General features: G+C 44.0%; 1 protein-coding gene across 4 annotated transcripts in view; it reads right to left on the bottom strand.

Moving 5' to 3' along the window:
• Positions 1-26652, bottom strand: part of LOC143034665 (uncharacterized) — a 733104-nt gene that overhangs the window by 87346 nt on the left and 619106 nt on the right. For all 4 annotated transcript variants that reach the window (XM_076201030.1, XM_076201032.1, XM_076201029.1 and 1 more), the window contains exon 4: positions 2818-2867. In XM_076201030.1, coding sequence (XP_076057145.1) covers positions 2818-2867 — 50 coding nt within the window. The remainder of the gene's footprint in view (positions 1-2817; positions 2868-26652) is intronic.

Below are 26652 nucleotides of genomic sequence, written 5' to 3'. Positions count from 1 at the left end.
CAGTCTGGACGACTACCTGACAATGACAAAGATTATGACTTTCTCTTGGCGTAAAAAAATTAAACATATGAAAATAATGAACACGCAAATTTTTCTGTCATTCCTCAAAACATGTATATATATTGGCATCGGATTCCTTCATATGGCAGGGATCGCCTTCAGCCATCTCACGCCCGAGAGAAAATGTCTCAGCCTCCGTGGCCTCGTGAGACCGAGGTCCATCATCTTGTTGCTCCGACACGACATCACTCGGTCAAGTAACCCATATGGAATATCCGCCGATGCAGTCCGCCTGGTTTTTTAATCACCTTCAATTACCTACACTGACACAAAACACAAAAGACCAATTCACCTTAACGCACAAACATGAAATCTCAAACATCAAACACAATAACTTGAATCCATGCGCAGTATCTATGGGCAGCCTTCCGGAGACCTGCAAGAAGTACATATTCATACTATGACATATTATTAAAAAAAGGTAATGAAAATGTCAAAAAAAAAAAAAAAAAAAAATCGCGTCCTTGAGGCCCCGCCACCTGAGGGTTTCCATGGCCAGGACGGACGCCTTGCAATCGCAGCGGAAATTATTACTGGAGAAAGAGTGAAACCGAGTCTCTGCCTTGACGACGGCGGCTGCGCCGAGGAAATCCCATTGAGGGCGTTTCTGAAAGACTCTTGTGAAATGCAGACGCCAGCCCAAGATATCAAACGCCGCCTGCAGAAACTCCCAACGAGGGAAAGGAGCTCTTTCTCCTATCTAGGAGTCCGCTCAGAAAAAGGAGCGTCTTCAGGGAAGTTGGCGTCAAAGAAAACGGGATCTTCGACATGTCAAAGAAAATGGGAGGAGGAGTTCTTAATGTTTAGGCGGCTGCCAGCAGACGGTACCGGCTGTGCGTTGCGCCGGAGGTCCCGCGGAAGACGCTTCACCGACGATGGAGGACGGAGACCACACAGATAGAGAGCGAGAGAGAAAGAGAGAGATAGACAGGTGAGAGAACCTTCTTCGAAGGTAACGTGTATTTGGCCGGGTTCCGGGTACCTCATCGTGATGGGATGAGGGAGATGACGGGGTGGGAGGCACCGAATGTTGGGGAAAAGACAAAGAACCAAGAACCACGTTGGGGTGGCGATTTGACAAGAAGGACGAAGGAAGGTGTTTGCGGCGGGCGAGAGGAGCGATCGCAAGAAGTGCATAGCTACGTGAACGGAGGTGTGTCTGGGACTGGGGGTGATCCGTGGGTGACATCTTTGAAGCCACGGCCAAGGGATGTGTCTCGGGTGCCAGGCGGCAAGTCGAATTCATTTCAAGTGCCACCAGACGATTTCATTTTCCAGCAAAGAGATATCAAACTTTAGTGAAAGGATTTAAAGAGAGTGGTACAGAAGCAGAATGGACGAAGTTCTATACTCTTAAGCCTGTCGTACTGGGTGGTACTTTTCCTTTTAATCTGGCTGGCGCCAAGCTTTTCCATTTATTTACGTGGCGCCCATCCTCTCGGTATTGAAGGGATCAAAGCTTCTCTAGAATCATTTCTTCTGTACCAGCTGGCCCTTTTCCTTTTATCATGGCTGCTGTCAGGCTCCTTTCTGCCTTCTCCGCGGCACCAAACCCCCTTCACAAGCGATAGGGGCGGAGGGAAGTTGGAAGGGCAGCACCCCCTCCCCCCGCCGCAAAGATCCCCACAGACATGCCGCCATGTCCGTGGTGACATAATTTGAGACGGGCAAACAAAACAGCGGGAGCTTCTTCTTTGTCTTCTTCAAAGTTCATCTTTGAAAATAAACAAGGATATTTTTCCTTCAGTCAAATGTGATAGGGGAGAGCCTATCACCCAATTTGTTCCTTCGACCTTCTGTGAAACGGAAGACAGACACATTAAAAAATAAACAAGCGAATAAATAAATAAACAAATAAATAAATAAATAGTATCTTGGTCTGCAAATATTTTTCAATCTCAAAGACTTCACAGGTGCCAGTAGGAAGTCGATCCTTTATCATTAATAAGAAGTATATTTTCTGTTCATTACAAGACCCCTCTCCCCCCCCCACACATACATACACACGAACAAACACACCTTTCCCACAAGCCAACCGCGCAGGAGCTTAGGGTACACGGAATGCACGCGTGTGTAGGTTATTTGATTTCTGTCACCGATAATTCACCAGCGTTTCTATCACTGAGTGCAATATCTCGCCGAACAGGTGGAGTCAGAGAGGTGGTCAAGGAGAGCTTTAAGGAGGAGGTATTCGGAAGGATGGACAAAAGAAGTAAGGTGATCAGCAATACCCTCTGAGTGGAGAGGGGGGCCTCCAACCATAAAAAAGTGGAACTCTGTTCCGCGGGGGTAATAGAACGTCTCTAAAATACTGACTGCGTACAATTTAGTCATTATCACATAAAGTATTCGTTTGTTTGCTTGTTTCCATGCTTGGTTTTGTGTGTGTGTGTGTGTGTGTGTGTGTGTGTGTGTGTGTGTGTGTGGAGAGAGAGAGAGAGAGAGAGAGAGAGAGAGAGAGAGAGAGAGAGAGAGAGAGAAAGCGTATATGTAAATGTGCGTATGTATGTATGTATGCGTGTGTGTGTGTGTGTGTGTGTGTGTGTGTGTGTGTGTGTGTGTGTGTGTGTATGTGTAGGCGTATATGTAAATGTGAGTGTGTGTGTGTGTGTGTGTGTGTGTGTGTGTGTGTGTGTGTGTGTGTGTGTGTGTGTGTGTGTGCGTGTGTGTGAGTGTGGGTAGGCGTATATGTAAATGTGCGTGTGTATGTGTGTGTGTCGTGGACGACCTGATGGCGGACTTCGAGTAGCTCCTTACCTGCGGCGGGCGGCGCCTCGTATATGTACTGGGACCGTGGGTTCAGGCATCTGCGAGGGAGAGACAAGAGAGATGTGGCGTGAGCAAAGGAACACACGAGGACATGGTCATCACAGACAAGAATAATCCCAAAACAAACAAAACACATTCGTCGGTGGCAGAAAGAAACACAGACCAACAACACTATACCATGATGTGAAGATAAGGGGTGGTGGAGTGGGGGGGGCAGCGTCGCTTCGATGCGCGCGGGGGGAGTAATTGCAAACAAACATAAAACTCCCGAAAACTTGCAAAACGCAAACTCGCCAATTAACAACACTTTCGCTACCGACGTGGGAGCGGGTGGGGGCTGAGGGGGGGGGGAGAGGAGGGGATGGCTAAAAGGGCTAACACCTGTCACGGGAAGGCTTGATCGAGACGGACTCGAACCCCCTTCACTACCGGGACGGGTGCCATGGACATGAATGAACGGATGAATGAAACAGGGTAGAGGCAGCCAGCATAAAAGCGAAAGAGGCTATCCGGCATGGCAGGCGCCAACTCAGTACCACAAGCACGCCTGGCAGGTAAGTAAACTCTAAAATGTTGGGCGGGCACGGTCAATTACTTTGAATATAGCATAAAGCTCTCTGATGTCACTCTTTCTCGCTTACTTCGCCCTTCCCTTAACCCCTTCTTCCTCTACCTACTTCCACGTTATGCCACATGTCTTCCCCAGCGTCCATGGAAAAGAGCGTGAGAGTTTATGGTCCATGAAGAAGAGGGGAAAGGGGAAAAGGGAGAAGGGGTGGGCGTGGAAGCTCGGAGACACCCATCTCTCTTACTTCCATTACCTCGACTCAAACTGTAATTTGTTTGTATTGAACTCTCTTTGAGCCCTGGGGGAGAAGGTCACCGTTTTCCATGGTCTACCGCACACCGGAAACGGGGGACCTCTACCAGTGCGTGCCGCCATCTCCAGGTCCAGTCACCGGAACTACTACCCGGTCAAGACCGTGCCACCAAGGCACCAGGTCATCCCAAGTAACTGCCCCCCCCCCTGGCCCCCATGGCCCAGGCACCCCCAACCCCAACCCCACCGCACCCCACCCCCGTCCCCGTCACTAATGACGTGCCGGGGACCGACCACTCCTGCTCCTGTTCACTGCCGCACTTCAATTCCAGAAATCGTGGCACAGCACTGTCGGCATGAGGGGGAGGAGGAGGAAGATGGACAGGAGGGGGATGAGAAAGAAGCGGAGGCGGAGGACGAGGAGGAGGAGGTGGCGAAAGAGAGAGGAGGAGAGGAAGAGTAAATGTCCAGAAGCTTGAGAACTCTAGAAAGAGGAGACATGATTCTTACGTTTTAATTTTGTCACTTTTTTAATGAAAAGGAAAATATATTTGTTCCATCCTCCCTCTTCTTTTATATATATATATATATATATATATATATATATATATAAATATATATATATATATATATATATATATATATATATATATATATATATATATATATATTTTGTTAGCCAAGAAAAGCTTTCCACTCATCGGTGAGATGACCATATTATCTATATATAAAAAGACTGTGTGTGTGATTCACTATGTTGGACTCGTGATCGACAGCTATTTCCCTCACGGAAGAGAGCTCAGAGCTCGTATATGACCGATCTATGGGAAATGTTGTGACCTTACACGCACACACACACCAAACTCACCGCCCACGAGAGTTGGAGTAACAACCCGCAGCGCAGCGATACTGAAATCATTTCAGCCCTAGGCGGGATTCGAACCCGGACCTCCGTAGTGGTAGCCGGAAACTCTACCATGTGCGACACGTGTGTGTGTGTGTGTGTGTGTGTGTGTGTGTGTGTGTGTGTGTGTGTGTGTGTGTGTGTATTTACCTGGTTGTATTTACCTAGCTGTATTTTACGGGAAGAGAGCTATGCTCGTAGTGACCCGCTTTTGTACTTTTCCGCATCCAGTTTGTTCTTAAAGTCATGTACAGTTTTAGCATTCACTGTTTCCTCATTCAGTTTAAAGTCACAGAGTCTTTGTGCGTGTGTGTGTGTGTGTGTGTGTGTGTGTGTGTGTGTGTGTGTGTGTGTGTGCGCGAGATTCACCATGGTCTTGGATCACGTGTTGCACTCATGATCGACAGCTATTTCCCTCTGTGTGTGTGTGTGTGTGTGTGTGTGTGTGTGTGTGTGTGTGTGTGTGTGTGTGTGTGTGTGTGTGTGTGTCTGTGTGTGTGTGTGTATTCACAATTCACCATGGTCTTTTGATCACGTGTTGGACTCGTGACCGACAGCTATTTCCCTCCCGGAGGAGAGCTCAGAGCTCGTGATCTAGGGGTAATGCTGTGACCTTACACGCACACACAACCCCAACTACCCGCCCACGAGAGTTGGAGTAACGACTCGAAGCGCAGTGATATTGAAATTATTTCAGCCCTGGGGAGGATTCGAACTCGGACCGCCGTAGTGACAGTCGGAGACTACCAACCGCGCCAACAAGTCGAGTGTGTGTGTGTGTGTGTGCGTGTACAGTGTGTGTGTGTGTGTGTGTGTGTGTGTGTGTGTGTGCGTGTGTGTGTGTGTGTGTGTGTGTCGAGTGTGTGTGTGTGTGTGCGTGTACAGTGTGTGTGTGTGTGTATATGTGTGTGTGTGTGTGTGTGTGTATGTGTGTGTGTGTGTGTGTGTGTGTGTGTGTGTGTGTGTGTGTGTGTGTGTGTGTGTGTGTGTGTGTGTGTGCGTGTATGTGTGTGTGTGCGTGTGTATGTGTGCGTGTAAGAATGAAGGAGATGGAGACTGCAAGAGACCATAAGGCCTACACTAGGCAGCTCCGTATCCATCACCACCTGTTATCCCCATCCATAAAGTTGTCTAATCGTTTTTTAAAACAATTGATAGTTTCAACGCTTACTACATGGTTACTAAGTCTATTCCACTCGTCGACCACCCTATTGGTAAACCAATTCTTGCCTATTTCCTTCTTAAATCTAAATTTGTCCAGTTTAAAACCATTACTGCGAGTCCTGCCCTGTTGTTTTAATACGATGACCTTGTTTGCATCACCCTTGTTAAAGCCTTTGTTCCACTTGAACACCTCTATTAGATCACCCCGCACTCTGCGTCTTTCCAGAGAGTGTAAGTTAAGGTGCCCAAGCCTCTCTTCGTAAGTCAAATTTCTGAGTCCATGTATCATGTTGGTCATTCTTCTCTGTACTGATCCTAGAGAGAGAGAGAGAGAGAGAGAGAGAGAGAGAGAGAGAGAGAGAGAGAGAGAGAGAGAGAGAGAGAGAGAGAGAGAGAGAGAGAGAGAGAGAGTGTGTGTGTGTGTGTGTGTGTGTGTGTGTGTGTGTGTGTGTGTGTGTGTCTGTGTGTGTGTGTGTGTGTGTGTGTGTGTGTGTGTATGTGTGTGTGTGTGTGTGTGTGTGTGTGTGTGTGTGTGTGTGTGTGTGTGTGTGTGTGTGTGTGTGTGTGTGTGTGTGTGTGTGTGTGTGTGTGTGTGTGTGTGTGTGTGTGTGTGTGTGTGTGTGTGTGTGTGTGTGTGTGTGTGTGTGTGTGTGTGTGTGTGTACATGCGTGTGCGTACCGCCCCCCTCCCCTTTCCCCACACATTTAATAGTCATGCAAATGAGGCTCCAATGTGCAATACAACTCTTGCTGGTTCGTCCGCCTCTACCTTCGTCCTCTCCCTCTTCCCACTACTTTTCTACATCTTTCCCCTCCTCCTACTTCCTTCTTCCTATATCATGTTCATCATTTTTCTCCTTGCAACCTCTCTCTACCATTTAATTCTTATTTTCCACTCTCCATGTGTTGGGGTACACTTTGCCTCTCCCCTCTCATGTTCTTCCTCCATAAACAGTTTCTCATCCCGCTTCCCCACCATCCTCCTCCTCCTTTCCTTGTCCATTATCTTCCTCCTCCCCTTCCTCTCGTTTCTACGTCATTCTGCCACCCAACGCCTATATTCTCTGCCTCCTCCTCCTCCTCCTCTCTCTGCTTCTCCTTCTGCCCTTTCCCCCTCCCTCTCCGCGCCAGATGGTTCCATAACGCAGAATCAACAAACCCGTGTTTGACCATCTGTGCACCCACGCATCATACCATTATGCCATTGTGTCCTAATACCCGGCACCATACCATTACGTCATTGTGCCCTAATACTATGCACCATGGCATTATACCATTGTCCTCATACCATTATACCATTGTCTCCTTTTGTCCATCATACCAATTTATCTTTGCCTTAATACCGCATACCATTCCATTACACCACTGCATTCTGTTATCACACACCATACCTTTATACCACCTATTATTTCATTATACCACTATAGCCAATTATCCTGTCGCAGCTGGCCCTCAAAGCCTCGCCCTCCTCCTGACACCATACCACCCAGCGTGCCCGGCGTCGCACCACACCTACAGGCTGGCGCTCTCCTTTTCCCCCAAAGCACCCTAATGGCGTCAGACGACAACAAAATCCAACCCCCTTCCGTATCAGGTGGCACTTCCATTTTTATTCTGTCTGCCGCCACGACGTTATTCATCTCAAAACCACCCATAAGCCACATGGGTTGGGCCGGGGTGTGGGTGTGGGGTGTGTGTGTGTGTGGGGGGGGGGTGATAAGGATCTTCCAAATGCAAAGTTTCGTTCAGATTCATATATTCAGTCTCAATTCTTATGTATGATGTGTGTAAGTTTGTATAAGTGTATGTGTATACATGTGTGTGTTTGTGTGTGTGTGTGTGTGTGTGTGTGTGTGTGTGTGTGTGTGTGTGTGTGTGTGTGTGTGTGTGTGTGTGTGTGTATGTGTGTGTGTGTGTGTATGTGTGTGTATTTGCCTAGTTGTATTTAGTATCTTGGGGGAAGGGAAGCTACGCTCGTGGTGTCCCGTCTCTGTATCTCACCATATCTAATTTGCTCTTAAATTCTTGTATTGCTTTTGCATAAACTATTGTTTCTTCTAGTATGTTCCATACATGCACCACTCTGTGGGGAAAGCTTTTTTCAGGTCTCTTCTATAACTTCCTTTTTGAGCTTCTTTCTCTGTCCTCTTGTGTTTCTCTTATCACAATTTAGTAAGTCTTTTCTATCAAGGATTTTCATAACTCTCATAATTCCATAGATGGTCAACAAGTCACCTCTTTCTCTTCTTTGTTCCAGAGTCGGTAATTCTAGTTTTGACCATCTTTCTTCATATGACAGTTTTAATAGTGTTGAGGCCATCTTTGTAATTGCTCTCTGGATTCTCTCAATTTTCGTTATATACTTTTTAGTACTGGGTGACCATAGTGCTGCTGCGTATTCCAATTTAGGCCTTAGCAGTGTGACTAGTATTTTCTTTATCATTTCTTCATCCAAGTAAAAGCCACTTTTATTGATCTTAACAAGTTATAGGTTTCGCCGACAATTTTGTTTATATGTCTGTCAGGGAATATATCTTTTGTGATGATCACCCCCAGGTCTTTTTCAGATCCCACTTTCTTTTCTTCCTTTTCACCAATTTCATATTGTCCTGATATCCTTTTTTTTTACTTTTTCCAAATTCCATTATGCTACATTTCTTACTGTTGAAGTCCATTTCCCACTTCTGACTCCATTCCCAAACCCTGTTCAGATCTCTCTGTAGTGAGTCACAGTCCGTTTCAGTACTCTCTTTAACAACTTTGTACATACATACATACATATACCAAAGGCTTTTCCCCCTTACACGGGGGGGGGGGAGCCAAAAAGAAAAAGGCATGGAAATCACTCCCACCCATTTCATTTCCCATATATTCCACTCCCCTCCACCCTCCTCCCTCCCTCCTATCTTGGCACCTCCTGGATGACGGGTCATCCCTGCATCCTGTCCACTGCCCTGGGTCAGAAGCAGTGTCGCAAGACACAGCACATCCACAGCAAGGCTGTTTCATAAATTCGGCGACCCCCCTCTTCGTCCCCTCATGCAGGAAAGGAGAAGACGGGGAGAAATCCCTTTGGACTGCGTCAATTTTTTTTCTCATACATACTTCCTCACCAACCCTTCCCCCACCCACTCCCCCTCATGCATCACAGCATCATCTATACACAACCCTTCTCCATTCACCCCTATCTTCTGTCCTCTCCCGTCATTCCTCAACAGAGATTCCTCTCTTTTGTAAAGCCCCTTTCACCTCGTCCATCCATCTCATCCTAGGACGCCCCCTCACATTCACTCTTTCCACCTCCGCCTTCCACGCCTCTTTTACTAATCTTTCTTCACTCATTCTTTCCATGTGTCCAAACCATACTAATACGCTTTCATCCATCCTATCTCCCAGCTCCCTTTCCACCCCTGTTCTCCTCCTCACCTCCTCATTTCTCACTCTATCTAGCCTAGTAACCCCTATCATACTTCTCAGACATTTCATCTCAAACACATTCAAACTCCTTCTCTCTTCCTCTCTCATGTTCCATGTTTCTGCCCCGTACATTGCTGTTGGCACAATCACTTCTTCATCTAACCTCCTCTTAGCATCCATTCCCAGATGTCTATTTCTCATTACACTTTTTAATCCACCAAGGCATTTACTCGCTTCTCTCAATCTACATTCTACCTCCACCCCCACTCCTCCCTTTCCTGTCACATTCGCACCCAAGTATCTGAAACTATCCACTTCCTCCAGTTTCTGACCTTTAATGCTCACTTCCAGCCTAATGTCACTCTCTCCCCTTGTACATCTCATCACCTTACTTTTGCCCACATTTATCTTCAGCTTCCTTCTTTCACACACCTTCTCAAACTCTGTCACTAACTTTCTCAATCCCTCCTCTGATCTTGCTACAAGCGTAGTGTCGTCAGCAAACAACAGCTGGCTCACCTCCCACTTTTCTCCATTTTCTTTAATCATCTCCAGCCCCTGACCCACTACCCTTGCATTCACCTCTCGCACCACCCCATCCATGTATAGATTGAACAGCCAGGACGACATAACACATCCCTGACGAAGTCCCACCTTTACCTCAAACCATTCACTCTCTCCATTTCTAATCCTAACACAAGCTCTACTACTCTCATAAAACTCTTGACTACTCTTAACAACTTTCCTCCTATCCCATATATCTGCAGTATCTCCCACAGTGCCCTCCTGTCTACCCTGTCGTAAGCCTTTTCCAGATTCATAAAAGCCAAAAAAACATCCTTACCTTTTCCTATAGCTTTCTCACATATCTGTCTTACCACAAAAATCTGATCTACACATCCCCTACCTGTCCTAAAACCACACTGTTCCTCACCAATTACTCCCTCTGTTCCTCTCCTAATCCTCTCAATCAAGACCCTCCCATAAGCCTTCCCAATTACACTTAACAAGCTGATCCCTCTGTAACTACTACACTCACACTTGTCCCCCTTTCCTTTGTAAAGCGGAACTATACAGGCACTCCTCCAGTCCTCCGGCACTCTACCCTCTCTTAAACAAACATTAAATAACCTCACCATCCAGTCCACCATAACTGTGCCTCCTTTCTTCAGACATTCTAAATGGCATCCATCCAACCCAGGTGCCTTACCTGCTCTCATCATCTTAACAGCTGCTTTAACTTCATCCTTCCCTATTTCTCCTCCATTTTCCTCACTCATCACTCATTTTCTTAGTGCTTCCCACTGCAACTACCTTTCCCTCCCTATCCTCCTTCACATTTAGCAACTCCCTAAAATACTCTGCCCACCTTCCTCTCACTACCTTCTCTTCCATTATCATCTCTCCATCTGCACCTTTTACCTTTTCTTCTCTACTTGATTCGCCTCCTCTTCCTCTTTTAATTTCCTTCCAAAACATCTTTTTATTACTTTCAAAAATTTCTGTCATACTCTTTCCCCATTTCACATCTGCTCTCCTCTTTGCTTCCTTTATCTTATGCTTAACTTCCTTTCTCTTTACTTTGTACCTCTCATACGATTCCTTCGTCCTAATTTGTAGTCAATCTATGAATGCCTGATTCTTCTCTTTTACACCCTCCTTTGTTTCCTCATCCCACAACTCACTACCCTTCCTTCTATTTCCTCCCGCTCTCCTTGTTCCACACACCATCTTTACACACCTTATGACTCCCTCCTTGAACCATCCCCATTCCTCCTTCACTCCTAGTTCTACTCTATCGTTTACTCTCTCCCACTCCTCTCAACTTCTTCTTATACTCATTCTCCTTTTTTTTCCTCATTTAAGCAATTCACTCTAAGTACATCCCTACCTTCTGCCCTTTTCCTCTTTCTCCACCTATTCTCCACTCTCAATTTACCTTCCACCAGGAAATGATCTGATATTCCCCCACTCTCTCCCCTTAGAACATGTACATCCTTAACTCTTCCTACCATACTCCTGGTTACCACTATATAGTCCATTAACGCTCTATCTGCCACCGTTCCATCCACCACCCTCTCCCATGTGTACTTATGCTTGACTCTCTTCTTAAATACTGTATTTGCTATCATCAACTCTCTTTCAAGACACATCTCCACCATCAATTCTCCACTACGATTTTTACCTGGAACTCCATACTTCCCAATCACTCCGTCTATTGGTTCATTTCCTACCCTAACATTTAGGTCTCCCAATACAATTACATTGACATTTCTCCCTAATCCCTCTATGCACTCATTTATATCTACCCAAAAAGCCTCCCATTTCTCTACGCTCTTCTCACTACCAGACCCATACGCACTTACAAAAACCCACATCTCCTTTCCCAGCTTCACCTTCATCCACATCAACCTTGATGACACCTCCTTCCACTCCACTACCCGCTTACTTATCTCTTCACTTACTTGTATAGCCACTCCTTCTCTACCTCATCCCCTCTTCACTCCTGAGTACCTCCCAGCTACACGCCCAAACTCACAGTTGCCCTTTCCTTTCATTTTAGTTTCACTCAAAGCCAGTACATCCATCTTTCTTCTCACAAACATACTGCCTATCTCTTCCCTTTTACTCTCATCTGTACCACATCCACGCACATTAAAAGACCCAAACCTTAGGGTACAGGTTAGAAAGCTCCTAAACCCTCTTATGCCTTTACCTCTTTCCTTATGGTTTCGTTATTTGTGTTTTCATTGTTTTTCAACATCTCATTTTCACATTTTAACTCGGCCAGTTCTTTTTTAGTGCACTTACCACTTCTTTTATTTCAGTGTTCATTTTTTAAGTCACTCATTTATTTGTCTTTATTCGTCTTCCAAAGATCGATAGTTTCTTGCTTCCATGATTCGTTCATATTTCTCATACACATCTCTACGTCTATAAATCTACTAAAAAGTCATCTTTCGTACCCACTGAATCCATTATCAAATAGAAACCTTTTCGTACCTTTCGGTGATCTAAAGCCTATGTTTACATTTTGCTTCGCTCTTGCACAGGCTCTGGGTACATGTTTATATTGCAACACAATGGACGGTCATCTTGGGGTTTCTCTGGTCCGTTATCATTTTCTTCCATTTTACTTCAATTACACACCATTTACGTTGTAATTTTACCATTTCGGATATCCACGAGCACTCCCCTTCCTATACATAACACCCTAGGTATTCTGTAATTGTAGCACCATTAAGACGTTCCGTTTTAAAAGTATTTCTCAGGAGCTCCAATATATGCGTGTTGTCACTGTGACGATCGACGTGTGTTGGTGTGTGTGTGATTCACCATGGTCTTATAGATCACGTGATGGACTTGTGATCGACAGCTATTTCCCTTCCGGAAGAGAGCTCAGAGCTCGTATGATCAATCTATGGGTAATGCTGTGACCTTACACGCACACACACACCCAACCGCGCCACCGAGTCGTGTGTGTGTGTGTGTGTGTGTGTGTGTGTGTGTGTGTGTGTGTGTGTGTGTGTTTCACCATGGTCTTGGATCACGTGTTGGACTCGTGATCGACAGCTATTTCCCTCCCGGCAGAGAGCTCAGAGCTCATATATATGACCGATCTATGGGTAATGCTGTGACTTTACACGCACACACACACACACACACACACACAACTCCCCGCCCACGAGTTGTAGTAACGACTCGCAGCGCAGCAATACTGAAATTATTTAAGTCCTGCGCGAGATTCGAACCCGGACCGCCGTAGTGGCGGCAGCGAACGCTACCAGTGCGCCGGCAAGTGTGTGTGTGTGTGTGTGTGTGTGTGTGTGTGTGTGTGTGTGTGTGTGTGTGTGTGTGTGTGGAATATATATCATATACTGTATACACATACAAACGTTTGACCAACAAAGGCAGGGATGGAATTCCATGAGCTTATTTTTCATTCTTTACCGAATAATTAGGTAAACACATACACACACATATATATATATATATATATATATATATATATATATATATATATGTTTTAGATTACCCACTGTCGGAGAAACAAAGCAAAAGAAACAGACGAACTGTATATTTCGACCACTACTGTGGTCCTCTGCTGTGAATTAATTATTACCATTCCTGAATCCGCCCCACCTCGGACATGTGACTTGAGCCACCTCCCCTTGTTCCCACTTTGTACCTCTCTCACTGTATATATTCTTGTATATCTTACCTTGCACCTATCTGCTGAAGAGGACCACAGTAGTGGTCGAAATATACAGTTCGTCTGTTTCTTTTGCTTTGTTTCTCCGACAGTGGGTAATTTAAAACATTTTACTAAATATGCTACTACATTTTCGTCTTGTGAAATATATATATATATATATATATATATATATACATATATATATGTATATACACACACACACACATATTACACCAATTTGTAAGTGTGTGTGTGTGTGTGTGTGTGTGTGTGTGTGTGTGTGTGTGTGTGTGTGTGTGTGTGTGTGTGTGTGTGTGTGTGTGTGTGTGTGTGTGTGTTTAAGGTTTGCTTGACTAAGTATTCTAATTGACCTCGACAAACCAGCTCTCCTTGCCAACCTGCCCAAGATTTTTGCCTACCAACCTACCTACCTCCCTTTCTCTGATCTGCCCTTGTTTATTCTGAGATTAAACAGATATAACGAGGGCAATTCCCATTCCATCTAATTGCCACCGCGCTCCAAGATAAGCAGGACTTGATTTGTATTCTTACCCTGTACTCCAAACACTAGGACGGGAAGAGCAAAACTAACGAAACCGCCCTAGTTGCTGCAGCATGAGGAGGGGAAGGATGAGGAGGAGAAGCATGAGGAGGAAGATGAAGATGAGGACGAGGAGGTGGAGGGGATGGATGATGGATGAGGAGTATATGTGTGTGTGTGTGTGTATGTGTGTGTGTGTGTGTGTGTGTGTGTGTGTGTGTGTGTGTGTGTGTGTGTGTGTGTGTGTGTGTGTGTGTGTGTGTGTGTGTGTGTGTGTGCGCGCACATGTCCTTATTTAATTAATTGCTCTTCCTCACTGTAGGAGACAGGACAAGAGTTATTCGCTCGTAGGATCCCGTCTGTGGGAGTCAGGTAAGTGCACCAGCGACCGACTTTACCCTCGCCCTGCCTCCCCGTGACGCAACATTTTCTTTCAAACTTAAAATAATTTCAACAAATATACACAAGTACACACGTATGACGCATATAGATTATTTAATATATTTCACATATATAGAAATATTCAAGTTCTTTTCCGTCTTACTGTTATGTGAGCCTAATGGTGGGGAAGCGGGGCATTGCAAATTCATTTGTCCGTTTAGTTTTTCGACCTTGGGGTTTACAATGTATTCAAAAGCAGATTTTCGCAGAAGTTCTCCTCCAAATTACGGAGGAACTGACATAATGCTCCCGCAACCGTATGAAAAATAGAGAGCAAAAAAAGCAACCAGACAACAACAAATGCGCCCCAGAGAGCCTTTCCCAATCCCCACCCCCTAAAACTAGGATTTCCATTTTCGACCCACGAATCCAAAACTCGTACTCGCAGCAATCCCAGCCCACTCCACTCCGCTCCGCCCCGCCCCACCCCACAAGAAGAAGAAGACAAAAGTTGATGCTGATGCTGATGCTGCATTAACGAAGGTCCTCCTCCTCCTCCTCCTACTCCTCCGGGTGGGAGAAAGTCGCCCTCTCTCCATCCATAGACAACTCTCTCGCTTTCCTTTACTCTCCTTTCGAGGCAGCCAGTGCCGGCTGGCATGATCCAGCCTACGCCCCAAAGTTAAAACCACCTAAAGCCATGAGCACAGAAGCCAACTACAGATACCTCGTACTGATGAACAGGCGAGATAAGTGTCGGAGAGCATCCTCTCTCCATCACTCATTTTCAAACCTCACCTCCATCGGAAGGTGCAGTCCCGTGGGGATGGCACTCAGGACCTCTATCAACTCTGGCTACCACCTACCCCACCCCACATTTTCTCTAATGTTTCACAGGAGAGGATCTAATAAGTGGTGACAGCTCCCTTTGTCTTCCTCATCCTACAGACCGGCTACATGGTAAGAGCCCCACAATAAAACATGACCCTACACTTCTCCCCAAAGAAATTTGTGGCAAGAGCCCAAAGGACCGCTGCGGGATAATGTGAGGCCGCGGGTTTATAGTCATCAAAACTCGAGACAGCAGATATTACTGAGAAAAAATATTGCTCTGGCGAGCGTACGGGACCCACTACTGGTCAGTCGTCACCGGGAGACGCTTCGCTCCGACCGAAGAGCTCGTCACCTTAGGCCTGCGTGCTAGGACTTCGAAAGCAAAGCACGCCCGAAGCAGACCCATCACTCGACACGTTTACCTCGACACCCACGTCACACAAGAGCCAACACGATCCGGATGCAAACTTGTGGATTCCAACGAATACACTCCGAAACTGGAGAGTTACAGAAGGAGAGGGGATGGAGAGGAGGAGGAAGAGGGCAAGAGAGAGATGTCGGATTCGAGCGCGGGCTGGAGCACCTCCAGAGATGCATCAGAACCCCTTGCGTACCAGGTGGCACTTATTCCTCTACTCCGACTGCCGCCAGGCTATTATATTAACCTCTTCCGTGGCTCCTATCGTTTCGACTGCTCTCCTCCCCTCTGTGTCCGGTGGCATTTCTCCATTTCGACTGCCGCCAAGTGATTTTATTAATTTCCAGAGGCGGCTGCTGTGACATCAAAAGTGACTATAGTGGCAATGGTGGCGGATAAAATGGTAATGGTTTCGGCCATCGTCATGACTGTGGTTGTGGCGGCGGTGATACTAATGATACAATGAGGATAATGGTGATGATCATCATCATCTTGACGACGACGAAGAAAAGGATGAAGATGATGAAAAAATGTGCTTATTCATGATGATGATGATGATGATGATGATGATGATGGTGATGATGGTGATAATGATGATGATGATAATGACACTCATCAAGATGAAATTATAACGTTATAATGGTCATCGTCAATATCATGATTACTGTCATTACTGCTCTTATTACGTCATGAGTGTGTGCACGCACGTGCGCAAGACTGCACGACGTCCTGTCCCGCCGCCGCCGCCAAGCCTTCAACACTTCAGGAGGCACGTCTGGCCTGCGATGAGTGACGTCACAAGATGCTTCAGATTAATCCAGTTCCCCCGAAAGGCTCTCAGATCCATCCTCGCTGATGCAATTACATCCTGAGGTGTTTGTTCAGTCTTTCCCTGACTCCACCTCACCCTCCTCCACCTCCTCCTCCTCCTCTTCCAGCTGCCTCTTCTCTTCGTCGTAGAGAAGAACGGACAGGAACACTGTCGCCGTCGTCGACGTTTTCCGAGAGGAGGAGGAGGAGGAGGAGGAGGAGGAGGAGGAGGAGGAGGAGGAGGAGGAGGAGGAAGAAGAGGAGGAGTAAGAAGTATAGTAGCAGTAGCAGGAAGAGGAGGGGTAGAATCTGGAGGTGCAATAGGAGTAGGAAGGTGAGGTGCAGTAGCAGTAGCAAAGGAAGAGGAGGAGGAGGAGGAGGAGGAGGAGGAGGAGGAGGAGGAGGAGGAGGAGGAGGAGGAGGACGAGGAAGAGGAGAACGAGGGCGACGTCACGCGTTCTTCTGGCCGTGACTGACTGCATGGTACCACCGGTGACAGAGTGTCTGGCCTCGTGTCCCCGTGGTGCTCCCCCACTGCCAAGGGAACTTTAGTGACACCCCTACGTACAATATTCTCGCAGCATTGTTTCACAACTGAAGACTTGTCTCCAATCTGGAAAGAACGATGATCAATGTTGACATTACTCTCAACTTATCCTTTACCATCTCCACATATACCCCGAGGATAGAAACGCTGGTTATCTACGATTAAATTCAATCCCTCGATCAGGAATGAGTTAGTTTACTTATGGCAAGAGACCATTCAGTAACATATACACTATACTGCACAATAAATACCTATTACTTTTCCATTGAATCTACGGATTATGCTTTCCCGTTTTACTCAAGAAAATAAGGAAAAAATAGTAGAATTTCGTCGATGAGCAGCGTTTCTGTCCCTGGGGACGATATTGCGCTGAAGAGGTGCAGTCACAGAGTTATTCAAAGCAAAATTCAAGGAGAGCGGTGAAAAGGAACGATTATGATAGAAGTCCAAAACAGATCTACATTCTTTGACTATTTGACTAGGGATGATGAGTCTCCAATCATGAACTACTATCACCACCACTGGCCATCTTTTCCACACCATGAAAACAGCAACCGTCACCTCCATGAGTACCACCACTCCGCCGGCACTCTCTCTACCTCCGTCATCTCCACCACCTTTCTCCATTTCCTTCAGGCTTCTTCCGACCTTGTCGGAAGAAGCCTGAAGGAAATGGAAATGGTGGTGGAGATGACGGAGGTAGAGGGAGTGCCGGCGGAGTGGTGGTACTCATGGAGGTGACGGTTGCTGTTTTCATGGTGTGGAAAAGATGGCCAGTGGTGGTGATAGTAGTTCATGATTGGAGACTCATCAACTCTCATCAACTCTCTCGCCATTTTCATCTCGATTCCTCACTTGCTCCTCCACCCCCACCAACTCCCTCCTTTTACTATTACTACACCTCCTCTACCCCCGCCCTCTCCTTCACCACCACTTCCTCACCTTTCTTTTTCTGTCTCCTTCGCCTCTTCTGCTCTCCCTTCTCAAACTGCCTAGTTTCACGTCCTCCACTACTTCTTCCACCATCACTTCTCATTTTTCCTTTCTCTCTTTTCTTCCTCCTATTATACTCTCCTTTCTGCCAACTTTCCTTCGCCTTACCCCCGTCCTAATCTATCATCACTTCTTCGCCTTTCTCCTCAACTTTCCTCTATTTAATTTTTTCTTTCTTTTCGCCTCTCGCCGCCTACTGTCGTTCTTTTGGTGGCGACAAATCTCTCCCGGAACAGCGAGATCACTGCCGGTACGAGTATCCTCTCTTGTGCCGCCCGCCGACTAACGTGTAGCTGTAAGGCAGGCGCCCTTGGTAGCCGGCAAGGTCCGCCTGGGGCAACGGCCAGGACCTGAGTCAGTACAAGGGGAAGGAGGAAGAGGAGCCGCGCGCGCCCCCGCCTATCATCGAGAACTACAGAAACGCTCCAGCAACTCTGGCTGGCACTCGACTGACAAGGTGGACTCTTTATCTTTCTCTCCCTTTCTCTTTCTCTCGGCCACACTACGAACAGAAGCTTTCGACTACTCACAGTCGAGATCTATGAAGTGCTATAGCTCTTGGACCAAGGTTCACGGTGAACGCAAACTGACTCGGCTTTCCCAACACATGGGGCAAAGGTGAATGGTTCGGCCGTACATAAGCACTTCCTCACCTAACCTAACGCATATGTATGTATAAAAATACACACACACACACACACACACACACACACATATATATATATATATATATATATATTTAAGATTATTTCAGACAAATGAGAGAGAATGTGGGTGGGGAAGGGCAAACGAAGATGTGTTAGGAATAGAGTTTATTGCCCTAACGTTGCGACCAACTTGGTCTTCTTCAGAGGACTACAGCATTACAGACGGATCACAATTCTTATATTCGTAGTGAGAGGGAACCCGCCAAGGTATGAGCGTCATGTTTTCCCTTTGGCTAACGATTTAATTATTAGTATACTTGCTGCTTTCGAGAGGCATTTAAATCCGTCTCTGTCGTTGTTGTTCTTGTTGGTGGCGATATGTGCAGCTTCCACAGTTTTTCTCATTTTCTTCTCAAATCCCTCGTGTAGAATTTCTGTGTTGTTCCAATCAGGTAGATGTCCACATTTGTCCAGGTGACGAACCAGGGAGTTAGATGTTCTATGAGCCCTGAGATCGTTTTTGTGCTCACTCAAGCGTTTATTGATCCCTCGACCTGACTCACCGAAGTAAGATGATGGACAACCGTTGCATGGAATACGGTAAACGACACTGAGATTATTACGAATATTATTATGTTTCTTAAATATTTTTCCTATTTTATTGGAAGATATTTTTGCTACATTTATTCCACCTTTTAACAAATAATCATCAATAGCTATGGTGTTTATAGAATTAGGGACAGAAATAAAATGAGACTTATCCTTTCCCGGGGTCCGGACGTTTGAGCCATCGTAGATCTTCTTGGCTTTCCTCATTGTCCTGGTGATCAAACCTCCGGGGTATTTCAGCTTCCTAAAGGTATTCTTGATGTAAGTAAGTTCATCCTCTAGGAGTTCTTCACTGCAGATACGAGGATGAACTTACTTACATCAAGAATACCTTTAGGAAGCTGAAATACCCCGGGGGTTTGATCACCAGGACAATGAGGAAAGCCAAGAAGATCTACGATGGCTCAAACGTCCGGACCCCGGGAAAGGATAAGTCTCATTTTATTTCTGTCCCTAATTCTATAAACACCATAGCTATTGATGATTATTTGTTAAAAGGTGGAATAAATGAAGCAAAAATATCTTCCAATAAAATAGGAACAATATTTAAGAAACATAATAATATTCGTAATAATCTCAGTGTCGTTTACCGTATTCCATGCAACGGTTGTCAAAGGATTACAAAGGATTACAAAGGCGGAGCATGACGACAGGAGACCTTTTGATCCATATCTAGGTCGGATGCGAATAAAAAAAAAATCATATTAATAATAAAATAATAAATAAAAACTATGATAATGTAAATAACAAATAAAATACATAAATAAATGCATAACAAATGATGCAGACAAATGATAACAAAACAAAAACAAATAATATAAGATAAATCATAATCATTACAGCATCTTACTCAGGTATCCATCCAAACGATTCTTAAAGCTTCGAACTGAACTACATTGCACTACCTGTGCAGGAAGTTTATTCCATTCATTAACTACACGGTTGGCAAAGTTGTTTCTACCTACTTCCAAATTGAATCTATTTCCGGACAGTTTGAGACCATTGTTTCTTGTCTGATTCTCATTCAATGTGAAAATTTTGTCACTTTTGATGTTGTCAATTCCCTTTAGAATTTTAAAGACCTGTATCAAGTCACCTCTGAGTCTACGCTTTTTTAGGGAAAACAGATTCATATGTTTTAGTAGATTTTCGTATGATTTATTTTTGATATTTGGAATCAGTTTTGTGGCTCGCCGTTGTACTTTTTCCAGTCTGTCAATGTCTTTAATGAGATTCGGTGACCATGCGGAAACAGCATATTCCAAATGTGGACGAACTAACGATTTATATAGCTTGTTAATGAGTGATGGACTTTTGAAATCAAAAGATCGCGCAATCAGTCCTAGAATCTTATTTGCTTTCTCAGAGGCTGAAATACACTGCTTGGATGATTTGAGGTCGTTACTGATAATTACGCCGAGATCTTTTTCACTATCCACTTTTGTTAACGAATTACCAAATAACTTGTAATCGTACTTACTGTTATTTTTACCTATGTGCATTACCTTGCATTTACTTGTGTTAAATTTCATTAGCCACTTTTCAGACCATTGCTGTAATTTATCTAAATCTTCTTGAATATCTAATTGGTTTGAGTGATCATTTGCCACTCCGCACAGTATTGTATCATCAGCAAATTTGGAAACAGTAGATTTTAGTCCATGGTCTATATCATTTATATATACTATGAATAGAAGTGGCCAAAGAACGGAACCCTGAGGAACTCCACTTGCAACACTTTTCCATCCAGAAGTTTTTCCATTTAAAACAACTCTCTGTTTTCGACCATTCAACCAATTACTAGTCCAACTTAATAGGCTACCACTTATTCCATGCAAAGCTAATTTAGTAAGTAGTCTTTCGTGTGGGACGGTATCAAAAGCTTTTGCAAAGTCTAGATATATTAAATCTATGTTGTTTCTTTTGTCATAATTCGAGATAACTGTGTTGTAGAATTCGAGTAAGTTAGTCACGCAAGAACGTTTCCGTCTGAAACCATGCTGGCTATCATTTATCAAACGGTTACTTTCTAAATGATGTTCGATAGCATCTCTGATGATAGTTTCCATTATTTTTCCTAAGATTGAAGTCAAACTTATAGGCCTATAGTTATTTGGTTTCTTTTTGTCACCTTTTTTTAATATGGGAGTAACGTTAGCTAGCTTCCATTCTCTTGGGACATCTCCGGATATGATGGAGTTCTTGAAAATATTTTCTAATGGAACAACAATCTCATTTTTCATTTCCTTTAAGATTCTTGGATGCCAACCGTCAGGCCCTGGTGTTTTATTAACTTTGAGTTTGTCTATACACCTTTTAATTTTTTCTTTTGTTATATTTACCGTAGTGAGTAAGTTTACCCTAGACTTTTCACAGGTTTCAGTTTGGAATTCACCTTGAGGTGTTTCGTTTACGAATACCGAGCTAAAATAATTGTTTAAGATATTACACATTCCTTCATTTGAATATTCAAGTTGACCGTCAGCAGATAATAGTGGACCAATGTGATTCCTAACAACCTTTTTATCTCTAATGTAACTATAGAATTCTTTGGGATTCTCTTTGGATTTCTCAGCGATGTTCATTTCGTATTGTCGTTTTCTTTTTCTTATTGTCTTTTTTAAATATCTCTGTATTGATACATAACTTTCATAGTCATTAGATGCACCCGAGCACTTATATTTCTTATAAGCCTGTCTCTTTTTAGCAATACTTTTTTCAGTTTCTTTGTCGAGCCACTTTGGGCGAGCCTGATTTGGGGGACGTCTGTCCTTAAATGGAATTTAAGTTTGAATCATCTTAGTGAGCGTATTTTGAAATATTTCCCACATCTGATCTACTGGTCTTTCGTTTAATTTTGCCTTCCAATCTGTAAGCTGAAGCTCCTGCCGTAGTTCTATGAACTGAGCTTTACTGAAATCGGGTATTTTAGAAACACAAGTATCTATTCTAAAATTGTTTAGGAGTTTGAATCTAACTAGGTTGTGATCGCTATTTGCAACAGATTCACCGACTTCTACATCAGTTACCATGCTTTCGCGGCTAGTGATCAATAGATCGAGTAAGTTTCCATATCTTGTGGGCTCTTTTACATGCTGAATTGTCACCAAGAATTGTCACCAAGAAAATCAAACAAGCGACTACCTATATGGCCATGTTCAAGGGTCATCCAATCAATGTCAGTAAAATTGAAATCACCCATTATCAATATATCCCGGTTGCAGAAACTAGACAGTTCTTGAAATAACAGTTTGTCGTCTGCTAATGATAATGTCTTTGGCCTATATATTACACCTATATTCATTTTTTGTCCATTTGTTTGGGTTAACTCAACCCACAAACTATCATATGCATCCTGTTTCACTTTCTCTAAAACACAAGCATGAACATTGTTTTTAACGTACAATAGAACACCCCCACCTTTCTTGTGGTTTCTATCCTGATGAAAGTGTTTAAATCCCGCTTCGAACTCTGTACCATTTGTCCATCATCTTACTTCGGTGAGTCAGGTCGAGGGATCAATAAACGCTTGAGTGAGCACAAAAACGATCTCAGGGCTCATAGAACATCTAACTCCCTGGTTCGTCACCTGGACAAATGTGGACATCTACCTGATTGGAACAACACAAAAATTCTACACGAAGGATTTGAGAAGAAAATGAGAAAAACTGTGGAAGCTGCACATATCGCCACCAACAAGAACAACAACGACAGAGACGGATTTAAATGCCTCTCGAAAGCAGCAAGTATCCTAATAATTAAATCGTTAGCCAAAGGGAAAACATGACGCTCATACCTTGGCGGGTTCCCTCTCACTACGAATATAAGAATTGTGATCCGTCTGTAATGCTGTAGTCCTCTGAAGAAGACCAAGTTGGTCGCAACGTTAGGGCAATAAACTCTATTCCTAACACATCTTCGTTTGCCCTTCCCCACCCACATTCTCTCTCATATATATATATGTTTATATATATATATATATATATATATATATATATATAAACATATATAATATATATATCCAACAAACATGTCTGTTGGAGAGAGGGTAGAGTGCCGGAGGAATGGAGGAGTGCCTGTATAGTTCCTCTTTACAAGGGAAAAGGGGACAAGTGTGAATGTAGTAGTTTCAGAGGGATTAGCTTGTTGAGTGTAGTTGGGAAGGCTTATGGGAGGATCTTGGTTGAGAGGATTAGGAGAGGAACAGAAGGAGTAATTGGTGAGGAACAGTGTGGATTTAGGACAGGTAGAGGTTGTGTAGATCAGATCTTTGTGGTAAGACAGATATGTGAGAAAGCTATAGGAAAGGGGAAGGATGTTTTTTTGGGCTTTTATGGATCTGGAAAAGGCTTATGATAGGGTGGATAGGAAGGCACTGTGGGAGGTTATGCAGATATACGGGATAGGAGGAAAGCTTTTGGGAGCTGTCAAGAGTTTTTATGTCAGGATTAGAAATGGAGTGAGTGAGTGGTTCGAGGTAAAGGTGGGACTTCGTCAAGGATGCGTTATGTCGCCCTGGCTGTTCAACTTATACATGGATGGGGTGGTGCGAGAGGTAAATGCAAGGGTGGTGGGCAGGGGATTGGAGATGGTTGGGGAAAATGGAGAGAGGTGGGAGGTGAGCCAGCTGTTGTTTGCGGACGACACTGCGCTTGTGGCAGGATCGGAGGAGGGATTGAGGAAGCTGGTGGCAGAGTTTGGGAGAGTATGTGATAGAAGAAAGCTGAAGATAAATGTGGGTAAAAGTAAGGTGATGAGATGTACAAGGGGTGAAAGTGGCAGTAGACTGGAAGTGAGCATTAAGGGAGAGCGACTGGAAGTGGATAGTTTTAGATATTTGGGTGCAAATGTGGCAGGGAAAGGTGGAGTGAAAGTGAAGGTAGAATGTAGATTGAGAGAAGCGAGTAAATGCCTTGGTGGATTAAAGAGTGTAATGAGGAATAGACATTTGGGAATGGATGCTAAGAGGAGACTGTATGAAGGAGTGATTGTGCCAACGGCACTGTATGGGGCAGAAACATGGAACTTAAGAGAGGAAGAGAGGAGTTTGAATGTGTTTGAGATGAGGTGTCTGAGAAGTATGATGGGGATTACTAGGCTAGATAGAGTGAGAAATGAGGAGGTGAGGAGGAGAACAGGGGTGGAAAAGGAGCTGGGAGATAGGGTTGATGAAAGAATATTAGGATGGTTTGGACACATGGAAAGAATGAGTGAAGAAAGACTAGTAAATGAGGTGTGGAAGGCAGATGTGGAGGGAGTGAACATGAGGGGACGTCCTAGGATGAGGTGGATGGATGGGGTGAAGGGGGCTTTGGGGAAGAGGGGAATGTCTGTTGAGGAAGGACGGGAGAGGACAGAAGACAGGGGTGAATGGAAAATGGTTGTATATGGATGATGTTGTGATAGCATGAGGTGGAATGGGCGGGTGGATGGGGGGTGAGGTAGTATGTGTGAGCAAAATTTGACGCAGCCCGTCTTCTCATTTTATGCAATGGGGGGACGGAGAGGGGGGGTCGCCGATTTAATGAAGCGGCCTTGCTGTGGATGTGCTGTGTCTTGCGACACTGCTTCTGACCCAGGGGAGTGGACAAGGTGCAGGGATGACCCGTCATTCAGGAGGTGCTGAGATGGGAGGGAGGGTGGAGGGGTGTGGAGTGTATTCAGGGATGGAATGGGTGGGAATGATTTTATGCCTTTTTCTTTTTGGCTACCCCCCGTGTAAGGGGGAAAAAGCCTTGGTATATGTATGTATGTATGTATGTATGTATGTATGTATGTATATATGTATATATATATATATATGTATATATATATACATACATATATATATATATATATATATATAAATATATATATATATATATATATATATATATATATATATATATATATATATATATATGACGTAAGTGGAATAGGAAACAAAGGAGTCTTAGTCTTGAGTTTATTCCTGACTAGTTTCCTATTCCTGACTGTTTCCTATTCCGCTTACGTCAACCTGTCAGAATGTCTCAACACACACACACACACACACACACATATATATATATATATATATATATATATATATATGTATATATATATGTATATACTGTATATATATATGTACATATATATATATATACATATATATATATATATATACATATATATATATATACATATATGTTGTATATAATAGCATGATGACAACTCACAATTTTCTTGTTAACTTGTTCAATACTGCGAACAAGGCGACGTATTTCAAGAGGCAATCTATGTAGAAGGTCAGCAAAGGACATTACAACACTGAGGCAGGATAGTCAAACTAGTAGATATTTCGGTACCAACGTTTCGAAGTTGCACAACTTCATTTTCAAGGCAGAATAATACATACAATAGTCAAAGCGTAAATATACAGAAATAGTGTTACATAAATGAGCTAAGGAGAGGTTACAAACAAATAATATGAAATAAGTACGAACATAGGAGAGGTGGACAAAAGGACAAAAACCCCAGCAATGACAATTGATCACCCACGCCGTGGGGTGGTCAATTGTTCACCGCGCTGTGAGGTGGAAGAATAGACATCATCAACATGGAAATGTGCGATCATGGCTTTAGAAGAAGGGAGAATTTGGAGATCTTGAAGCTGCTTATTCATGTCGGGGTTGCTGTGTTTGATATGCAACGCTTCGATAATCGCAAGTCTTTTGTGGTCTTTTTCCGTGGCAATAATGGAAGTACCCTTTACGAGGTCTTCTCTTGTGAGTCGTAGTTGGTGGTGGTTACTGTAATGATTTTTGATGGCGCCTGCAGATTTATGAAGAGTAAGCCTTCTCCATACTTTAGTAGTAGTCATACCAATATACGACGCATGAGGCCCATAGTCCTTATGTTGGCAAACAAATTTGTATATATACGGCATCACTACGTTGAAGGAGAGGGCGTTCAGGAGTGGTGTTATTTCTCATGATCAGGATACTAATCATCTTGTTTTCTTAGAAAATGACCAGATTTAACCTATCGCTCTCGTTAATAGGTTTGACATTTCTTTTAATTATGTCATTGATAATTCGTTCCTCGGTCTTATACGAGGTTGACATCTGAGACTTATAATATAAATTAATCTTATTGCTAGGCGGGATGATCTGTAAGGAGTTGTTTTTCTCGTTATACCACTTGTTTATAGTGCGTTTGACCACATTGGAAACGACGTGGTGTGGGTATCCATTGTCATCATGCTATTATATACAACATTTCTTGCCAGAGGGAGAACCTCCTGCCTAAGTATACGCATATATGCATATATATATATATATATATATATATATATATATATATATATATATATATATATATATATATATATAATATATATTCCCAACCTGTGGCTCCCAGACAACGCATAATTAGCCACAACTGGATAATTTGAATTCAAGCTCACGGATGGCCAGATCACAAAGTTCTGTTGATCCCTTCCACACCGGGTGGCAGCGCCCCTCTCTCTCAACCTCACAGTCACCTAGCCCCGTGGCACCAACCCTCCCATCGACAGCGATGAG

Source organism: Oratosquilla oratoria, chromosome 17 (genome assembly GCF_046742065.1).
Source record: "Oratosquilla oratoria isolate Oo_2021 chromosome 17, ASM4674206v1, whole genome shotgun sequence".
NCBI lineage: Eukaryota > Metazoa > Arthropoda > Malacostraca > Stomatopoda > Squillidae > Oratosquilla > Oratosquilla oratoria.
Note: the sequence above shows the minus strand (reverse complement) of the source record. Positions and strands in the feature narration are given on the sequence as shown.